This window comes from Pinus tabuliformis, chromosome 6 (genome assembly GCF_031772625.1).
Source record: "Pinus tabuliformis cultivar Carrire ecotype Pingquan chromosome 6, CPIR1, whole genome shotgun sequence".
NCBI lineage: Eukaryota > Viridiplantae > Streptophyta > Pinopsida > Pinales > Pinaceae > Pinus > Pinus tabuliformis.
The window spans coordinates 906139817-906162507 of record NC_142292.1 but is presented as its reverse complement, the minus strand read 5'-3'; the positions used below and the strand labels follow the sequence as shown (position 1 = coordinate 906162507).

At 37.4% G+C, this 22691-nt stretch overlaps 1 protein-coding gene across 2 annotated transcripts; it reads left to right on the top strand.

Moving 5' to 3' along the window:
- Nucleotides 1-1521: 1521 nt before the first annotated feature.
- LOC149261872 (protein EFFECTOR OF TRANSCRIPTION 2-like) lies at nucleotides 1522-18541 on the top strand. Of its 2 annotated transcripts, none has more exons than XM_089382490.1 (3): nucleotides 1522-1860; nucleotides 10855-11250; nucleotides 17269-18541. In XM_089382490.1, the coding sequence occupies exons 1-3, from the start codon at nucleotides 1759-1761 to the stop codon at nucleotides 17914-17916; spliced, it is 1146 nt and encodes a 381-aa protein (XP_089238616.1). In that variant the 5' UTR covers nucleotides 1522-1758; the 3' UTR covers nucleotides 17917-18541. The 2 variants fall into 2 exon arrangements, with proteins under 2 accessions (XP_089238616.1, XP_089238621.1); XM_089382495.1 differs by lacking the exon at nucleotides 1522-1860 and adding an exon at nucleotides 10154-10270.
- Nucleotides 18542-22691: the final 4150 nt, after the last annotated feature.

Here is a 22691-nt window from a genome sequence, read left to right as displayed (position 1 = left end):
TAGGAGTAATGGGACTGCTCTCAATGAGTTTATGGTAAAGGGAACTCACTGAGCTACTGGACTTGATAGCGAGAGCCACCGTCTTAGAAATTTTCTTAAGAGGGTTCTTGGGCAGTTTTTTATAACTGCCACTATTGTAAAGATGATCTAACATCTTCTTGCGGTAATCATCCCTGTTAAGGATGACCGCAGCCCCTCCTTTGTCAGCCTTTAGAACGACGATATCTTGGTTCTGGTTTAAGGTTTTAAGGGCCAAGATTTCCTCATTGCTGAGGTTCTTCCGAGGGGGCTTAGCCTTTCTAAGGACGACAACACAATCCTGCCTAATAGTGTCCTTGATATTATCTGGAAGATGTTTAATCCCATACTCCACGTCGCAAATAATGTCATCCACTGGGATTTTTCTAGGGACAAGGGCAAAGTTTAAACCTTTGCCTAAAAGTCTAAAAATAGAAGGGGAGAAAGAAAAACTGGATAACTTAACAACTCTATTATTTCGGGTGGGAGGGGGAAAAATACTCTGATCCAAATTCATAACCTCACTGGTATGGTTAATATTGCTAATAGACCCATGTCCTTGCTTTGATTATTAATAATACTAGTACAATTGTGGCTATTAATATTATCGTGTAGATAATTATTGTTATTATAATTAATACTATCCAAATTACATACATTATAATAATAATAATAATTATTATTATTATTATAATAAAAATGATCCTTAATATTATTATTATCACTAATATTATTAAAATTATGTAAGTTTTTATTATTAATATTATTAGATTTACGCTGAAGTTACTTCTTATAATTACTATTTAATTATTAAAATTAACTCAAACTAATTTATAATTTATCTATATATAATTGTTTATTTTTAAAATTCCTATAAATATTAAAAAAAATAAAAAAAAATTATTTTACAAATCACTCAATCCACCACGAGGAAAAACTTTCTTTTACAAATCACACTCCATCAATCCAAAGAAAACACATACACATGTATTGATTCAACTTGACTTTACAATTCACTCAATCCATAAGATGGAGGTTAGTATTGGGTTGGGTGTGATAGGGAATTTGTGAAAGTTACAAAAAAGGAATAGCCCATTTGTTACTTATTCGTGGAGCGCGTCTAACGTCATCATTATACAATTTTTTTTCTTTTTGACTTGTCTTTTTCTTTCTGGGCTGCCCTTCCCGCTTTAAGTTTCAAAACTTCAAGACGCCGGTTTTCAACCTTCCCACGTTATCCAATCAAAATTCCTTACTCAGCGCACGCATACACACATTCTTATTACTTTGTCCTCTTTTTTTCGTTAATTTTAATTATATTTCTATTATAAATTCGTTATTATAATCCGAGTAGTTGCAGTCTCTCGTTCTGTCCCCTGGGATACCAACGGAACTTTGAAGGCCCACATACTCATTCCGTCATCTGCGATACCAATGGAACCTTGCATGCAGGGATTATTTCGCGGAGAGTTTTCGGAAATTTCAAAGGTCTAACGGCTAGTTGCGCTTTGCAAGTGGATTCTCAGAGTACTACAAAGAAGAATAATTTAGGTAGACAGATACCTTTGCAGGGGAAAGAAGCCATTGATCGCCCTTCTCGCAAGCAATTCCATAGCTACATGCACATTGCAATATAATGCATGCAATGGGATCTGAATGCGCTATTGTCCTTCACCGTCACAATAGTAGTTGCTGCTTCACCCCAACACTAGTCATTGCAAGCTCTGCAACAGGCAGTCCATGGGCGCAGTTGTGGTGGATGCTGCGAAATCGGGGGTCAGGAGACTAAGAAGAGAAGATTACACCTACGTTAAACATGACAAAGTTTTCTCCAATTGGGCGGTATGGTTTAACCTTCATCTATCCGTCCTTATGATTTAGTTTTTCAATAGGCTACCGATATTCTTCTTGTTCTGTTTTTTCCAGTTTTTCCTGAACTTCAGCTTGTAAAAATATTTTTCAGTGCATTTTCTGAGGGTTGTTGTATAGGCCTTTTGTGTTATCCATTCGCTTGCTGCAGATTTTATCTCTGTTTCTGCATTTGTCAAAAGGCCTTCGATTGCACTCAAGAATTTGTTCTTATTTTGATCTGTCTTCTATGTTTTTGTAAGTCTAGGCTAAAGTGATACGATATGAGTGCACCTTCATTAGTTGTTAATACCCACTTCAGATTTAAGCTATACAAATGAAGAAGTTTGGTTTCAGATCGTACATTTTTCTGAAGCAAAACGGTACATGGATGATTTGCAGTTTGTGAGGCATTGAGGATTTTTTCAAAGGCACAGGATATAGTCGTTTTGTTCCTTATATATGAATGGCAAAAGAGCCAGTTTAAGTTTTGTTTTGTTTTTTTAATGTATTTTCTATTTTGATCTGCGAAGCCTGCGCTCTAACAGATGTCAGGCAGTAATGTTCCCACCATGACTTGGAAAGTCCACACCAATCAGCTACAAGTTTTCAATGATTATGGTCTATCTGTTGACGACATCATTCATAGCAGTATCAATGAATGATAAAGCCCAGACCCATTAGTCTGTTTGCTTAGGAGGGAGGGGAGGCCCTACTCGTTTATTGTATTAAATGTGCTTAATGTTTGTGGGTAATCATGTAAATCCGCCGGAATTACGGCATAAAGTGTGTGTCTGGCAGAATGAACCTTGAACATTAATATTTAGGAAAGTAGATAGGATCCACTTTCCAAGACATCTTCCTATTGGAAAAAATGATTGCACCAAGAGAAATTAGCTGCTCTGTAGTTTGGGTGGGGGAGACCTTCAGCGCTCTATTCATATAATGATTGCACGAAGGGAAGCTAGCTGCTCTACAGTTTGGGTAGGGGAGATCTTCAACACTTTGTTCATGTGTACATGAGAAAGAAATGAAAAAAATTGCCAATATATTGTTTCCCTTAATTACCAAGTTTTGAGTCTTGTAGCTCGAAAGGTACTTCTAGTTTTGTGTCTTTTTGTTAGAAACACCTTGATTTGCCTTGTTAGGAGCTTGCATTCGACATGTAGAGTGTTCATGCTAGTTGCACGATTATTGATGTGATGTGCATGTAAGGCAAGCTAAATTTATGACTTGTACTTGAGTTAAAGTAAAGAAAACTAAAGATAGAATAGTTAACTAAAATAATGTTAGTTATCTTTACTTAACTTGACTAAGCTAATTTTGGTTGTCAATCTTAGCTTAAGAAAGTTATAAATTGAGCCTAATGTGAAGTGCTTAGACACAACAATAGCACAAGATTGAGAGAGACTTCTCAGTGAGCGTGTGCTGGGTTTGAGAGAATGCCATGACGCTGGTGATCGGTATTGTATTTTCTCAGCTAGGCCATTATCCCTGGTACGAGAGCCCAAGTAAGTTTCATGATTAACTTATTAATGAAAAACTATCGATTGGGCGGAAATCTATTTATGTCTGTGTGACTTAGATCGAGTAATTTTTGCTTACGCTATATTTTTTGTGTTAGGAATCTGGTTGTGTATTCGTTCTGTTTATAATTTTTGGGAACTGAATACCAGATGCTGGGTTTGGAAAGTCTAACACCAAGTCAAAAAAAGAAACAAATCATTGAAGCATTATTTATGTTAGCTACCATATTTGAACAATTAGCTGTGTAATAAAACAAACATAGGTCCATCTTATCGTTTGATTTGTTATGTGTTGAGAAGGATAAAAAATTAGTATCCAACTTGATGTTTCTTTAACACTCTTGATTCTTAACAGATTTATAATTAAACTATTCTAGATTATGAGCTTACTCCTTAAACCTTATTTTGAGAATTTTCAATTTTGTGTCCTTTCAATATACTAAATAAATAACATCGATAGTATAATAAGAAGTGGGTTGCCATCATGATTCATAACACTCCCTTAGTAGGAGAATACAAATAAGATTATATGAGATTGTAAAAAATACATTAGAAAAAAAACCACAGTCAAAACACAAGGGACTCACCATCTTTAACCTTATGGCCCAAACAATTTAGTGGAGGGGCGATGTTATGAGCTCAATTTTCCCAAAATCACTTTGTTTACTTAGTTTGTATGTGGAATTCTCTTGGGTCCTCACAACATGTGGGAAGCACTTTCTATAGCCAGGGGAATCTCATGATCAATTGCTTCTTAATGATCTTCCTTGCCACCTGACTTCAAAGGCTTCACATGTTTCCTTCATAGTAGAGGTGCCATCGTGGTTGATTATGCTATAGGTAACTAAATGTCACTCCCTCACGCATCACACTTTTCAGTGTTATTCCTTCCCCTTGTAGATCACACCCTCCTAGCCCTCTTCAACCTAATTCCTCCACCCTTTCTCTATCATACCTACCTTTAGTGTCCTGTCTGCAACCATATTCTTTGATAGACAATATGTCGACCCCTATGCCACTTGCCCCACTTTCCTTTAGAAATTGATCCCTTCCCTCCATCATTTCTTGTCCATTGAAATGGCCTCAACCAAATATGGGTTTCTTTCCATGAATCTTTATGGGGCTACTCTCAACTCATACCTTAATGTCCATCTAGTAGTTCCCCATGCCTCCATGCTTGGCATTTTTGCCATGGACTATTGGTTTCACGAGGGGGTGCAAACTCCATATAAGAACCTTTGTTTCTCTTTTAAATATGCCTCCCCTTTTCCCCACCTTTGGAAATCCCACTATTGCCTCCTTTGACCTTTGACGTAAAAAGTGCCCTTTCCTTCCTTTGTGAAGACACAAACTTTGTGAGGCCCTCTGTTATTCTTTGAAAATCTTTTGGCATACCCTTTTCCTTTGACATACTATTCTCCCCTTGGATTTGGATCGCCAATCCATATTTTCTCATAAGTGTACCTTTATTATGTTTTAGTGTAGGGTCCTATCCATATCGCCTCATCTCTTCCTCTATCACCTTTTCTCCTTCGACAACATCAAGTGAATGGTCTATTGATAAGGAAAGCTTACAAGTCGAGTTCCTCATATATGGAATTCACTCTATTGACTCTCACATTGCTCATTTGTTTAATCATGTTTTTTGTTTTGCTTGGCTTGGTCCTAGCATATTATCCACTTGATTTTAAATTTGGGGGCTAGCTTAGAACAAAATAATTATATAATCATCATGATTACACACACCTTCTCTAAGCTTTATGATTTAGTTCTCATCAATGGCTTTCAAAGTAGCTTGATTGGATGTACCTCATGGCTAGAGGACAAGCATGTTTCTCCCTAAGGTACTAGACTATTGATTGTATTTTCACACTTAGGGTCATTATTGAGGAGGGACGTCATTGCTCTTCAAAGCTTTTTTTCTTCTTTGTAGATTTTCAAAAAATGTTTGACATGGTCTTGAGAAAGGCTTTGTTTCAGACACTCCATAACATGGGCATTTTTGAGACCCTCTTGTCTTCCATCATGGGATTTTATGAGTTGGTGCTTGGTCATGTTTGTATATCCTACAACCTTTCCGATTTCATTCAAACCACCATTGGGGTTAAGATGATGTGTCCCCTATTATTGACTCTCTTTAGGATCAACATAGATGAGATGGAGTCTTTTCCTTAAGGGCATATTTAGGGCAATGATAGTTGTGTTCTACACCTTGTGTTGATATTTATGCTTATTTGTATAGATTATTTGATCCTTCTAGTCTCCTCCCTTGAAGACCCATAGAGAAAGATCGATGCTTTATCTAGTTTGTATGATCTTTGATAGTTGAAATTTAACTTGGTTAAAATAAAGGTTATGATCTACAATGCATTGAAGCATGCTCTATTTGATTACCAGTTCTACTTCTAGGGGAAGTGATCAAGATCACTACAATGTACACATATTCGGGGGTTTAGTGCACTGGGCCACACTTTGGCTTGTGATACAATCATTTGCACTTCCAAGTCATCTCGTCCAAGATGCACCTTGCAGACACAATCATGAAACCCACAATCCTTTATGGCTTCAAGGTTTTAGGATCGAGTTTTCTTTAAATTGATTGGGCTAAAATAGAGTTAGTGGCATCATCTAATGCAAATTGATTGTTTCTAGCCCATTGTTTAGGTAGAATTTGTGACACAACCTCTTCACCTTGAGGCTTCCTTCTAATTGGTCTTGTTCCTTAACAAAGTTTTGTTTTTTGGAGACTCGACCTCAGGGAGGGATCGATGCCCCTATTTAGCACTTTGTTCCTTAGAGGCCATTACCTCAACTAAACCCCCAGGTATGTGTTTGATGTTGATTTGTAGAGAGCTCTCGATTACTTAAGTCTGCAACCATCTCTCTAGACCATTTTCAAACACCCCCCGTCCTTTAGGTACTCCCTAGATGGACCACGTCACCTTATGTTGTGTAAATTGAACTTGAACTGAGCAATCATAAAGGATATTATAGATAGTATATATAGGGCCTAGATTGCACATGTTGAGGATCTTGGCCCAAAGATGGTCTTCTACTATGAGCACTTTTTAAAACTGAAACATGGCCTTATAATACAACCTCCTTACACATGCGAACATTCAATGCATTCTGTTTAGGTTAGCTCCCACACACTTCGGATTGGACAAAGCACCACATCTCATGGTTGGATAGGGGTTTGTAAGCTATGTCACTTAACTCAAAGTCAGAGGAGTATGTCATTTTTTGTTGTCTCATCTACTATGCAATCAAAGTTAGATACTATTGCCTATTTCGAAACATAGGGAGTTCCCTTTCCACTTTTTCTTGCTACCTTGACTAGAGATTACTTGCTCTCTCCATGCGAGAAGATTTCAATCATAGATCCTAGTCTTTATAGGTCCCATCACATACAAAGGCCTTTAGGAGGTTCTCCTCATATGTCTTGATTGTCTCTTCTAATACTAGCAACATGTTACACGTAGAGATCTAGCATACTCTAGATTCTAGATTAGTGAGATCTCGAGTTTCTTGTTGACCCCCACTTGGGTGGTGGATCAACATCCTTGAGACCCATTAAGAGCTATTATAAATGAAGTATTTTTAGGAGTTTCAAAATAGCATCTTCTTTGAAATCTTGGGTCGAGATGAAGTGTAATGAACTATAATTTGTTTAACATTGCTATAAATTTCAAGTTTTAAAAATTATAATGTCAAAAGTAATTCCAAAGAACTTGAATATTTGACTCGACTTTATTTGGGATCCTCCTTACTAGCTAGGCCAATAAGGCTTAGGCTTAGGGATTTAAGGTAGCATTAGGGGATTACCATTGAATTTTGAAAAATAACCTTGTAAAAACATACTATCATTTCAAAAAATGTGTGCCCATGGTATCCATGTAGATATAACTTCATAGAAAAAACGTTTATTAAAATTGGCCATTCTTTCCTTCTAATTGGATTTTAACACAATACAACTTTATAACTCAACATATACAACTTACATGATGATGTTCAAGTAGACTATCATCAATATAATTTCCACGATGAATGCTTAGGAATGACACACCAAATATGAACACAATGGAGGTTGGTTGATGTAAATGAAGCTAAATGTTATATCAAGTGCTGTGGGTAAATTGCAATTTGAAAAAGCCTTGCAAGGATAAAATGCAAGCAATCACGAAACATGGTAGACTTGCAAGATTAGGTTGTGTGCATAAAGAGATAAATAGGAACTATAAACACAATTTGTGGGTATCATAGATTTGTGGATGTTAAGTTTTGTGGACATATGGCTAGTTAGTAGTTAAATTTTTTTGCAGATTAGCATGGATGTAGAGCCATGAAGATAGTTGTGGATTAGCATATGGAAATGGTGTGATATGGGAGCTTTGAGCATTTATGAAGCTACGTGTTACAAAGAAAATTGTGGGTAAGCGGTAGTTTGCAAAAGCCTCATGAGGATGGAATGTAGGCAATTATGGATCATGGAATATTTGCATGTTAGAAAATCAGATAGGCAAAAAGATTTTCTTATCTTGCCAATTACTTGTGATTTCTTTGTAATCTTAATAACTTCTTTTATCTTCTTATCATCAAGCAACTACCAAAACATAAACGAATGAAGATCAAAACAACAAGGAGACAGGATGTAGGCTCTCAGTGAGGGCAAAACCACTCTTCTAAGGGAAAACCCAAAAAATCTCTTCTCTTCCTTTAGAACCAAATCAAATGAGACAACCAAGACACTTTGACCAAGACAAAGAGCTCCTCCAATCCACCAAGTCAACCTCCCAGGATAGTCTTTCCAAGATGACAATGATCAACTTCTATTCAACAAGAGTCAACCTTCTTTAAAATTGCAACAATCAAGATTCAGCCTCCTGCATAAAGATTTCGGCCTCTACTGCAGACCTGCAATTTCGGCCCCTTCTTGCAACCCAGAATCTCGCACGTGTGAGCTAGAATCAAGAGAAAATGAACTCCTTTCCTTTGCTAGGGTTCCTCCTTCCTTCACTAAGGTTTCTTCTTCTTCAAGCCTTTGTCACCTCCTTTTCTTACCTTCGTACTTCTTTTCAATTGCAGATCAAACTCTTCTTGGTTGGATGCTCAAATAGGTTGAGTGCATTGCTAATATATAGTCTTTTTGTGTGGTCGAATTCCCTTTATAAGGCCGACTTGGTGGAGGAGCCATAAAATACATTTTTGACTCAAAATATAAATTTCCTCTTTGATACAATAAACTCAAGAATGGTCTAATACAAGATGACAAGGACTACGACTCATGACACAAACCCTAGAAGCACTCAATGGGTGCTTTGACCTAGAAACAAAATAAAATGAGCACGAATCCGATGCTTATAAATAAAATTTCCTCTTACAATAAGTTTTCTTTTTCTTTTACATCAAATATACAATATCAAGAGTACATGAATCATTATTAAGACCGAACCTAGTTATATTTCTCAACACTCCCTCTTAACTAGGGAGGTATTCATAATTGTTCAATCAGTACAAGGTTGACCTCAATTTGAAATGTTCCAAGAAGAGTACAACAACATATACAATGCTAGGGATACCAAAACTGCCAAGGTATCCTCCCAACAAGGACTAAGGTGTCATCAAGGCAACTTGCCACTATAGGTACCATCAGGCTACAACCTTGGTATCAATCCAATTGGATATAGATACCATCTAGGCCTCCATGCCAAGAAACCAACCCTCATAGGGATCTAGATATCATCAAGGTCAAACGCTAAAACGAAGCTCTATAGGACCAAGATACCCTCCCACACCGGGTTCTTGACATCATCAAGGCCAAATTATAACTGAGATCTCAACACCAACCAGGCTAATATGTCCTCCCAAGTACCATCATACGGGCAACTTATGGTACTTATCTCTCCCTCTCAACCAAATCAGAAATATCCACCAATCCAAATATACAAACTTCTCAGGGAGAGATCAACACATCAGCTACTTGTTCATCCATCTATACAGATTGTAGTCTCATGACCCCAATCAATTCCAATATATTGGTTCTTATTATCGATATGCTAGCACAATCTCTGGGGTCCTCAACCATTCTGATGCTATTTAGGTCATTACAATATCCAAACAAATCTTGACTAGATCTGAGTGCTGGAAGGTCAGATCTGAAAGAAGAAAGTCAGATCTGAGTGCTGGAAGATTAGATCTGAAAGAAGAAAGTCAGATCTGAGTTCTGGAAGGTCAGATCTGCAAGAAAAAAGTTAGATCTATGATATGGAGAAGCAGATCTAGCAGATTGAGAAGCTGTAGCGTGATTGTAGAGGGATTGGTTGCCAAGGACAACAACATTCCGAGGACCTTGAACTGAAGGCACTAGCTTAGGTATGCATTTGATTTATTGGGGAGTATCTAGAGGGAGGAGGCGAGTCCAATGAGATACCAACAGACTCTAAAAAGGAGATTGTTGCAAATCATTACCAAGCACGACCTGGGTAGTTCGCTAAAGCAATGGACTTTGATGAACAGTAGGCTATGTATGGATACTGGTCTTGCCCATTTGCTATGTTAGTGAAACTCTGAACCCGATGTAAATTCTCTTGGGTTGCCCTTAAGCACATCAATGTTTGATACAATCTGAGTGTTTTTCTTGTTGGGGATACAAGTTACTGTTGGGATTGTCTTTGAGTGAGGGTTTGAAGCTTGGAAGTTTGTAGCTGATTGGAGCATGGTTGCAGTCAGTTGCTAAGGTTTGGTGTCTATCTCGAGTCTCCAATCTTGAATGGTGTATGATGCATCATAATTTGCTTGATGAGGTGGCATCGACAATAGCATCTTCAAGTGGAGATGGCATCAATGTTGCCAATTTTGTAGAGGATGAAACTGATAATGTACAGCTTCATAACATGGATGAAGATATTTTTGACGATATGCAATTGTAATTTGTAATGAGGTTATGAACATTGGAAGTGATAGTAGGACACTCATTTTGCAATTTGCATGTATTTGTTAATATATGTTTACATTGTACAACTTAGTATGATACAGGATAGTAGTGATGATGAACTACAATGGTAACTGTCTTTTAGGCTTCAAACTGACAATTGATATTCAAAAATTTTTCGTGTCATGTCTTTTCCCCTTAAAGATGAAAATATATATTTATGTCGCTCTGCTGGATCGTATCTGGCCTTTCTGAAAATTTCCATATTTGTTCCCCCTGTTTTCTGTCTCCTTTTCTGTTTCTGATTATATTGCTGCAGATCTGATTTGATAAATGATTTATTAGAGGGTTTAACCAAAATGTATTCTGTTATGACATAGACCACAAAAGGTATTCTGTTATGACATAGACTACGGAATTTGTTATGATTAATTTTGTACCTTACACGTGATCTTTCTGTGTCATTCTTTAATGAATTTATTTCCTGTAAATAGATTGCATGGTAATTTCTGATTGTGGGTGTCTCATTAGGTTCTCATTGGACCATCTGACTGGGAAGACCATCATTTGGGCAAAGAGGGATCAGAGAAATACAGGATACATAATCTTCCATCTAGCTGCTCTGTTCCTGGTCTCTATGAGCTTGGGATAGCTGCACCTCGTTCCCTTTCAGGACGCAAAATCAAGCGTCGACATGTCATAGTGGTTTATCTTGGACAGGCTGAGAATGTTAGAACTAGGCTTCAACATTATGGTCAGGCTGGCTCTCATTTGGAGGCAAATGGATCCTTCTTCCTGCATCAAAAGTCGGAGTCATCCTCCCATCAACAAAATAAAAGTTCAAATGATGTTTATGTCCAGCAAGGTCCAGGATTGTTTACAGAGACCTTTTCCAAGGGATTTTCAATCGTGTTTAGATGGGCGTCGGTAAGTATATTCAGATTCTTTGCCTAGCAAATGATGTAAATATCGATACTGAACTTTATATTCAGATGGAATCAAATTCAGTCTTCCTACCTCCAAAATTCCTATAAAATGGAAAATTCTAAATAAATAAACGAAATTAGAAAATTAGCTTGCAGACAGATAGCAGATTATTGCAATTGAGACTGGGCCATATTGAAGGAACAAATCTAACTGGTTAGTTTCCTGCATTCTTTGCTGGTATACTCACTTGTTTACATTTTTAGCTTGTATCTTTATTCTCTTTTCCTTGCTTGCTTGTTTCATATATATTTTGTAGAGTTGTCTAGCAAAAACCCTTGTCTTTTGTGTCGGTTTTAACTCTCTGCAGTCCCATGAACCTTGATGGTTATTCGTAGACATTAACATTATTTGAATCACAATGTTCGTCCAATCTCTACCAATCGAAGGCTTTCATCTTTTTCCAGTAAAATCTACTCATTGAAGACCTTAAAGAACACAAGTTCACTTCAGCCTTTCTCATTGTTGCTACAGCATAATAAATGACTTTACAAGTGATATTAAAAAGAAATCTAAGCTCAGAAATGAGTCAGTCATCCACAAAGTTTTTGGATAGTTTTTGTGGAACATTAACAGTTGAAAATTCCCCTATAGAACATGATACAAACCAAGCAGATGCTCATGGATTCCATTAAAGATCACTTGATCCCTCGCAAATCTGAGAAGAGCAATACTAAGGAGATGTTTGATGTAATAGTAAGCCTCTACCAAAGGTTAACAAGAGGAGACAAGAGGAGACTTGGTTGAAGTCAAAGGCCAAGAAGGGTGGTGATGAGAACCTGGCCCTATTAGATCAGATGAAGAAGGGCAAAGAAAAAGGTTCTACTAATAGTAAGGATAAGGGAAAGAGTGAGAAGTCAGCCTCGTAGTTAAGAAAGGACTCGAATAAAATCAAGTCTTTTATTTGTTATAAGTTTGGACATTATGCATCACAATATCATGGAAAAGAAGGGAAAATGGTAGCAACAGTAAAAGCAGGTTGCAAACTCAATAGAAATTCAGATGAACGATTTTGCTGCTAAGTTTGAGAAACAATTCTTATTGGTATTTTGTCTTTCTACTTGCCTAGATCCATCTTAACTTTGGATTTATCAAGTGTCAAGAGGGATCAAATCTCTCAAGGTGCAATATAATATTTCTTCTCCATGTCTTTAAATAGGCTATATTACATAAGAATACCATTGGAAGAACCATGGATTGTCAAAACTTGGAGCCAAAAAATTTCAAATAGTAATTTTTTGTTTGTTTGTTGTTGTTGTAATTTAATTATTATTATTATTATTTTATTATGTAATTTCACCGAGTCAAAATATTTACATAACATAACATAATAGGGTATTGCGACATCTTTTCCATATTGGGACGAAGAGTGCCTCTCGGCATAATTAACTTACCGGCCTAGATCCATCTTAACTTTAGATCTATGAAGTGTTGAGAGTGATCAAATCTCTTTTCACTCTAAAATAGGTTTGCACCTCAAGAGATTTGATCCTTATTGATCTGGAATTAAGATGGATCTAGGTTGATTTTATACACACACGCGTGCACACACACACACAACTTACACAAAAATACCATTGGAAAGAGCCCAAAAACTACCAACAGTAAATTGACTATTTTACCTCAATTTTATTTTAATTATTATTTTAATTATTTATTTTTATTTTCATGTAATTTGATCAAGTTAAAATGTTTAGATTACATAACATAACATAATAGGACATTACAACATCTCTCTAGCCCAATATGTAAGATATGTTGTAATGTCTCGTTATGTTATGTAATATAAACATTTTAAATGGTCAAATTACATGAAAATAAAAAATAAAATTATATATATGTGTGTGAATTAATAAATTTTGTATTGCTAAAAAAACTAGATTACATACATATCAAATGGCTCATAGAGGGAGCACAAATCATTGTTAATTTTATGTATGTTCTATGCTTAGAGCAATTTATTTCAATTTTCACAGTTAGCTCAATATCTTTTCCAGATTAGCAATCACATCAACATTAAAGTAAATTGCAGATAGAACATAAACATAAATCGCAAAAGACAAGCCAAGACAAGAGGACACAAGATGTGGTGCTAGCCAGGGACAAACCCGAATGTGGGGAAACCCTTGATCAATTCTTCTTATATGTTCTTCAATAGTTCAGCAGAGAAAGAGAGATAGTACGTTTACAACAGAAGTCAACATTTTGACTTATCTAGATAAGAGCATGGATCATCTCTAAGAAGATGATACATGAGATCAGTTGAAGACATGCTGCTTCAACTGATTCTCCAAAGTGACTCATTCACTTATCATTGTGCTGAATTTCGTCATCATGCTGCACCTCACTGCGTTGCACCATGCTGCACCCATCATCACTATGTTGCATCTCATCACGCTTCATTAATCATGAGTGTACCCATCACTGTATTGCATTATGTGCCATTGCTGCACCATGTTGCCATACTGACCTATGTGTTGGTTGCATCTTGCTTGCTTGTTGTCCCTAGCTTGCTCGTTGTCCTTAGCATGCTCGCTGTTGCATGTTAGCTGTCCCTTGCATGCTAGCTGTAACATTGTATGCTTGGTGTATTTGCTGCTAAGTACCATACAACTGTCCCAATGTTAGTTAGTTGTCCCTTGCATGCTGCTCTCCTTCGGAGACAGATGCTTTGGCTGTTCGGGCAGTGCCCACTGTTCCCGACAATTCCAGCAGTTCTCAGCAGTTCCAATAGTTCTGGCAATTCCGGCTGTCCCTGGTAGTTCTGGCAATTCTGGCAATTCCAGCAGTTCCAGCAATTCCGGTTGTTCCAGGTAGTTCCGGCTTCTGCCCTCTGCATCAGCTTTCCCGCCTGTTCCGGCAGTTCTCGACAGTTTTGACAATTCCGGCAATTCCGACAGTTCCTGCAATTCCGGCAATTCTGGCTGTTCCTGGCAGTGCCGGTAGTTCCGGCAATTCTGGCTGTTCCCAACAATTTTGGTAATTCCGGCTGTTCTCCGCAGTTCCAACAGTTTCAACAGTTCCGGCAATTCCGGTTGTTCCTAGTAGTTCCAACAATTCCATAATTAGCATTTTAATGTTTATTGATATTGATTTTTTAATTTATGCTATATTCATTTAAAAATTAATATTTGTATATATAGACACACCTCATGGTGAACCTCGTTGAAATCTCATTAAGAAAAACTCGAACTCAAACCAAACATAATCGTTACTGAACCTAAACTCGAATCTTAACCATGTGACTTAGATTGGGACAGAGGTATTTGGTTTTGTGTGCAAGGGAATTTTGAATGATGACGTGGTGGTGGTAGTAAAGAAGCTATCTACTAAGTCAAATCAAGGTGTTCATGCCTATGTAACTAAGATAGCTCTTATCTATGATATCGAATACAAAAATCTCGTTAAGCTACATGGATGTTGTGCAGAAGAAAATTAACAAATTTCGGCCTATGACTACCTTGACAGCAATAGCATTGCCCATGTGACTTAGATTGGGACAGAGGTATTTGGTTTTGTGTGCAAGGGAATTTTGAATGATGATGTGGCGGTGGCAGTAAAGAAGCTATCTACTAAGTCAATTCAAGGTGTTCATGCCTATATAACTAAGATAGCTCTTATCTATGCTATCGAATATAAAAATATCGTTAAGCTACATGGATGTTGTGTAGAAGAAAATTAACAAATTTTGGCCTATGACTACCTTGACAGCAATAGCATTGCCCATTTGATAAAATTGCAATGAATATAGGTTGGCTAATATGGCCCAAAATTTATATTGATATTGTGTACTTTCCTGAGGGATACTAAAGTTAACAATATATTCTTCAATGCATATCTGTATCCTAAGATTGCAGAGGTTGGTCAAGTTAAACTTTTCCCAGATAATATTACTCATATCAATATATATGTTGCTGGAACAATTGGTTATTAGGTTTTTGAATATGCCATGCATGGCCAGTTGACAAAGAAAGTAGATGTCTATAGTTTTGGAGTACTTATGCTTGAAATTCTTAGTAGCCGAAACAACAGAGATATAAATGCGAGACATTTTGTCCTATTTCTTTTCTCCATAACCCCATCCTACTGAGATGTATATATTAGGAAATTGTCTCTAGATACCTCCCTTGCAAAATTCTGTAAACTCATTAGAGTGATTCTCCCCACCATTTTCTAAATGGAGTACCTTTATATTTATACCAACATTTTATTTTCCACTGCTGTCTTAAATACCTTACACTTGACGAATGCGTTGGATTTCTTCGTAAAAAAGTGAACCCACCTCTTCTTAGAGAAATCATCAATGAAATGTAAAAATTACATTGAACCAGAATTTGTGGTTGACTTGATATGATCACAAATGTCAGAGTAGGCAAGCTCCAACACTGCCGTATCTCCCCAAACCTTTCCTTCAGAAACCAATTTTCGTTTCTTTCTAACTAAGCAAGTGTACAAATATACTCCTTTTTCTACCTAATTGACAATACAAACACCGTTTTGCACTTAGCCAATAAATATACTGATGATTCATGTGTGTCTAGTTGTGTCCAAAATTTCACCTACCTAATTGAAATTTTTATCACATTGAGTCCCCTTGAGGTAGCTCTCTGCCTTCCTAAAATATCCCCCACAAAGTATAGTGATTTTTATCACCAAGGGGTAGGTTTGTGGTTTTACCTAGTAAGTCTTTGCTTTAGTGTTGGAGGTTTCTTTCGAAATATTATAAAATATCCTTTAGCCAAGAGCCTTATTCTAAGTTTTTATGCATTACGGAGCATTATTAAAGTGCTAGTAGTTCTAGTGTGGGTGGAACCCGCTTTGTAGATCTATAGCCACATCAATGGATAGGATCGTTGCAGGTTGCAAAGGTCCATGATTTGGATTGTGCCACTTTATAATCCAGACAAATCATACGAAGGCCATGCCCTCGTCTTGTCTTGGCCTAAGGGTTATATGGCGAGCGGTGCTATTATTGGTTGTGATATGTATGTACACCATCGACCCTCCATTCTGTCAATGATCAGGATCTCTCTGCCTTTAAAACCCCTTCGCTTCCTAACAGACTACTTTATAACTTGCACCAATGGGGTTGTCCACTGGGTGGCATTGCTTGGCTTTGACTCGATTATACTTCGGGTTAATTCCGCATCGTTGGTCTCATTTGAGATCAAGAGCTAGGATTGTCAGCTGCACAAATCAGAGATAGCACATGGCCTAAATAATTTTTAGGGATCCATAATTGATTGTGTCGAATACTTTACTTAGACCTCTAATTTCCATTCCCTCCAGTTTTAGGGTGGATTGAGTTATTGTACTTTTGTAGTGCAGGCCGAGTCACCTTAAGAGGAATACAGATTGCTTGCTGTAGACGGAGAAAATACAAAGGTTGTCATTGTCTGCAAGAATACAATGAGATGATTTCTGTCTATTCTGTTTAACACTCAGGAAAATCTTCAGCTGAATGGAACAATATCTCAGTTGAGACTTGACATAATGTGCTAGTCTATTATAAGTGGAACTGTCTCCAATTGACACAGATTACCTTTAGTTTGAGACACAATTATCTCTTGCAAACCATTTTTTCTTGATAATTGATTAAAGTTCCTTTCTAGAGATGCAAATATCAGTCTGTGATAAGAAGTGTTTATTCACTTTCCTAGGAACTAGGGGGCTCTTTGATGTCCAGGTATATCTCTCTCTTTTTTAACGGGCATACACAGGTATTTGCGATAATTCAACTGGAGGTGCATCATGGACTGGAGTTTTTATTAAAATGTTTGAATTTGTAAATATTGTTTATGTTACTTTTATATCTAAATCATTTCTCTCCTTTACCTTATTTAGGTATATTCTTGGTAATTGCTTAAAATTTATGCCCGTACTGAAATATCTCTACTTTCCTGGCATTCTTTTAATGAAAGCGAACGCATGTTTCAAGAGCATTGTTGTTTGTGTCTACAGATGGACACGAAGGCCGAAGCAGAAAAAGCTGAAGCGCAGCTGCTGAAGGTGTTTGATTATGCTTGGAATAGAGGTGGAAATGCTGCCAGGCGTCCTCATGATGTGCTTTTGAAGTTAGAAAAGTTGAGTTCACAGACAACGCTTGAATCACTACAAAGACTCATCGTTCAAAAGAAATGTCTCCTTTTTGGCAAGAAAGTAGGAATAAGAATTGACGGGAAGAAGCCCGCAAATACAGAAAAAGTGAATGAACGGAACACAATACCAAGGATCATTTTTGGGGCATTAACATTTACAAGAAATCGCCCTCATTCATTATCTAAAAATGGAAGCATAGCCGACACAAGAAGAAATATATGTGGTGCACTTCAAGAGGATGGAACCATTTGTACAGCTACCCCTCTTAAAAGCAGAAAACGGTGTCCTGATCACAAGGGACAAAAAGGCCAGAAAGAGAAAAATTTATCAAAAATTAACATCAGCGCAAACGTTGAATCAAAGAACCAAGGAGTTGAGGAACATGAAAATGAATATAGATATTGTGGAGTCCTTCTTAAAGATGGATCAACATGCAAGATTATACCCGATAAGGGCAGAAAGCGGTGTAATATCCACAAGGGGATGCGCATTCCTGGCCAGGCAAAATAAGCATTTTTATCTGGATCAGAAAGTGTTAATGTTCCAGAAATCAGATGTTAGAATGCAGAAGAGAAATTACCTACTCTAAGAATGTAATCATACTCTAGATTGCTGGTTCCATCTTCCCTGAATAAAGTAGATATTAGCCCGAGCCCAGGCAAGATGATAGCCTGGTTTAAAATGTTTCACTTGTTACAATGCTTTCTGAGATTCTAGTTTCTGTCAATTGGCTGGGACATAGATTGGTTCCTGCTTGTAAAGCATCCGTCTCCAATAGAAAGAAAAGCAATCCTGTTGTGCCAAGCTGAAAAATTGCATTAAATAGTTGGTGTGACTGCTGTTTATTTCCTATGTCCATTGTAAACTATTTGGTTTATTTGAGCAATCTGTTTTTAGAATCTCAGAAAGCATGATTTACCATGGATAACAAGTAGAACATTTAAAAGGAAGATGGACCCAGTAATCTAGGTATGATTACATTCTTAGAGTAGTTTTTAGAATCTCAGTCAGTTGTTAGAGATTGGAAATAGCTTTACCATTCGCAAGGACTTCTCAGGTGTCTTCTGAGATATTTCTATCAGTGTGTCTTCAATTTTGTATTCGCAGATTGTTTAATGATACTTTATTTGTGCTATGAGATATCCTGCAATGTGCAAGCATTTATACATCAAGCTTGTAGGTTATTCGACATTTCATGCCGCTTAACAGTGTGTTTGCTTGCACCATGTTCCTCATATATTGCTCTAACTTCCAATGTTGGGTAATAATTTGCATCCTGCGTGCATTGCATTGATATAAAAAAACTGGAGATTCATTAGCATTTGATCACCATCTCTTATAAAATTGATAATAATGAACTAAATATCCTCATGGAAGATTTGGGTTGGTTTTCGATTTTGAGAGATTTAGTAAGGTACAAGTGTAACATGTGAATTTCATGTTCCATTTTTGTCCTATATTTGGACATTTAGTGGCTGAGTGCTTATTCTAGCTCAAATGCAATGAACTATTAGTGGTTGGGTGCTTATTCTAGCTCAAGTACAATGAATGATCGATGTGATATAATTACAGTGTGTTGTGTGTCAAGTGATAAATAAATATAAACTTCAGTATTGTGAATCGTTTTCATTTTCTCTAATATAATTTACCTTTCCATGGTCCTTTTCATCTCTTATCCAATGTCTTAGGCGATTTATTTATCCATATGATCTGAAAATAAAAAATCATAATACAATGAAGAAGAGTTGAAAGGGAGTGACATTCAAATTTATAGTTTCAAAGCATCATTATCATTGGATCTTTCAACTTCTGCATGAGCGCCATGCAGATGTTGATGGACCATATCCCTCACCGATCCTTGGTGTTTAGAGTGGATTTGAATTTTGTAAATTTGTCAAATTCCAGTGGATTAGGGTTTGGATAAAAACCTTCTTGTTTTCAGGGCTATCTCTATTTTGCTTGTCCTCCATGCAAGATGCCACCACTAACAATTTGATTCCATTGCCATTGTATTTCCCCTTACATAGTCTTTGTACAACCCTAAATTGTGCATCTTTTCACATTCCCTTACCTATGTTAGATAATTGTTACAAAGGTCAAGAACTACTCGATTTTGTAAGCAAGAGGGGGAGCTTAAGGATCAATGGAGACCTATACCAATTTCATGGATCATAGGTAGGAGTCACTCCTCTTCCAATTTTACCATCTCCTTTGCGTTTACATTTTTTATAGTTTGTTTTCATTTATTCTTAGACAATGTACCCAACATGCATGTACCAAGTGTGGGGTGTGCACAATGTAGATCAGGGTGCAACTCTCTTGTACCTAACTATGGGACAATGTACCCTAGCATGAGGGTGCATCCCTAGTTATGCGAACATCCCCAATTCTTTGTAATATATGCTATAAAAGGGGTCATTGACCCATATAACATGAATTTGTGTGGTGTGGATTAGTAACCTACATAAGGAGGAGGGTCGCAGTCCCCCTAAAAGGTACATCGTTGTTATGTAGATCAACAACCCTTGTAACATTATTTGTTTTAGAAAGCTAGGGATGAAAAGGGATGCACCTTGCTTTGATTTTGTGCATGCACCACACTTGTGCATTCACAATTTTGACGAAGGTGTGGTGCATGCACAATGTGGACTAGGTTGCACCCATCTCGCACCCAAGTGTGAATTGATGCCACCTATTGTAACACCCTCCTCCCACCTCCACCCAAGTAACCATGCCAACTGGGGTAAACATGAGACGAGAGGTTACTATGATCAAATTCGACCTCCTAGGTGACCTTAAGGAAGTGGAATCGACGAAACATCACACAACTATCCAACATCATCAACAGAACCCTCAAGAGACAAGTCAGGCACTCGGACACCCTGTCCTTAGGTCCCATTGTTGTTCTGGATAATTTAAGACTCAGTCGCTCTCATGCCATGGGCAAGGGAGCGACTAGAGACCTAAAGTCGCTCTCATAGGCCTACATGCCAGCAACTGTGGACGAAACTTGCTAGTTTTGTGCCAGCGACCCTGAGATTTAAGCCACTTTTTCAGGTCCAGAGCTCAGGTCACTGCCCAAAATGGAATGAATGCTCAAAATTAAGTAAAGTACAAGGAAACAATGATGTAAAACTAAATAGTTTATCAAGACCTTAGCGAGACCCCTACTAGCCATGACAAACATTTCATCAAACATATCATCGACATGTAACCTACAGGTTTAAATAACAGAGTTAAGTGTAGGGATCTCTTACTTATCTGAGAATTGCCATGAACCATTGTTTCCTCATGTCATTTGCTACCTTATCACTTATTAGGTCATAGACACAATATCCAATCAAATACAAGTAAAAACACGCAGAGAGCCAACCATAGTTGCTGCCATAAAATTTACATATAACCAACATAATAGGAACATAATTACAATAAACATATCAGCCATCAAAATCCATATATACACCAGTGCATTTACACATGAACATCAATGGAATTAATTTCTCACTAATCAATGTAGTGAACCAACCGGTGATGGGACTACCACGTTCCACCCGACCATAGATTGGCTGAGCCTAGTCTCTCTTCAGCCAATCACCCTTGTGCCATATTCCAAGCATGAATGTGGGACTCATAGAACACATCAAAAATACCAATCAATGTGGATGCCATCGGAGTTCTCTGCCTACACCATGAGGAATTTGAGTGCCTCCTAGTCTCTTAGGCTTTACCATGCATCCGCAGTCCCATCCAGGGGTCACTAGGCCCTACACGAGACATACTCTCCAGGATTTACTGTGCATTCCATCCCAGAATCACTAGGCCCAATGGAGAGAAAATCCACCTCTTGGCTTTATCGTATATCTTGCCATTCACCGACAAGGATTCTTAGGCTCATCGAGGCACACAATCTGGCTTTACCACAATCCACACTCTGGTTCAGGGATTACTAGGCCAGTGGCTTCGTGCATCCTTAGTTCGGTTCAGGGACCACTACCACCATGTGTTTGTTAATTTGGAGATCCACCCCACTCAGCTTCGAATCCAATCCGGCCATCCAACATAAACCACATGAGAGAACCCATTTCATTAAAGCTATTAGAAAATGGCAAAGCTAGGCTGAAAATATGTCACATCTGGAAAAACCCATGCCATGATAGAAAATAAACACATGCAATCCCATGCATGTCAAATCTAGCAAGGAAAATACACATGCAAGTTGATACCTGCAATGAAGCTTGATGTAGTTGCTTGATCTTGTCTTTCCCTGCTTGATCTTTTCTTCCTCTTGCCTTCTTTGTTTTTCTTGCTCCAATGCCAAATTGCTCCAAGAAAACTATAAGTGTCCAAAAGTATGAGAGAGAGAGAGAATAATGGGAGAAATCTAAAGCGAAAATGACAAAAGGTTACCAATTGATCCTCATAAGCCCTTTTATGGATGAGGCCTCTATTTTCTTCATTTTCCATTATTTTCCTTCATTTACTTCCTCACGTGCAACCTGTGACCTTTCACTTCTTTTTTTCCCTAATTTCCATTATTTTCTTAAATAAATGTGCCAAAATGCCTCTTAATTCCTTAGTCATTGCTTTTTCTATTTTCCTTAGCTGTAAACAACAAAATGAACACCCACTAGGATATCCTTCCCAACATTCAACTTGGAATAAGTGTCTTATTCGTCCGTGGTTATTGTTTTTAACTTTTATTACATGGAGTTATCACCAAGGTTGTTACACCTATCTTGAGGGCACATCCTTATATACATAAACACCCATAGTGCTATATCTCATAGCTTGTTATGGGGGTCATCGACCTAATCCACATTATGCATGCACCATACTTTGTGCATTTACAATATGGGTGTGCCCCTTTCACACCTAATTGCAATGATGCATCCTATCTTGAGGGTGTTCTTAGTTAGGGGAACACCCCTATATCTCTATAATAGAGCTTATTTTTGGGGTCATTGACCCACATAACATGGATCTATTTGTTAGAAGGTGTCATCAACACATGTAAGAAGGATATGTCTATTATGAGGGTTGGCACTCCTTGTAATAGGATATCCCTATAATGTAGATTAATGAACTGCAAATAGAAGCTATTATGGGGTAGTGGATCTACTTATAGAGATCAATGTACTACATAACAAGGATCTATTATTACTTTGTTATGAGGGGCATCAATTGCCTCTATGATGGATATAATCTCTAAATTAATACAAATATAATGCAAATAAGAAACAAAAATTGACATATGACACCCAAATTTCATAATTGGTGCAATGACA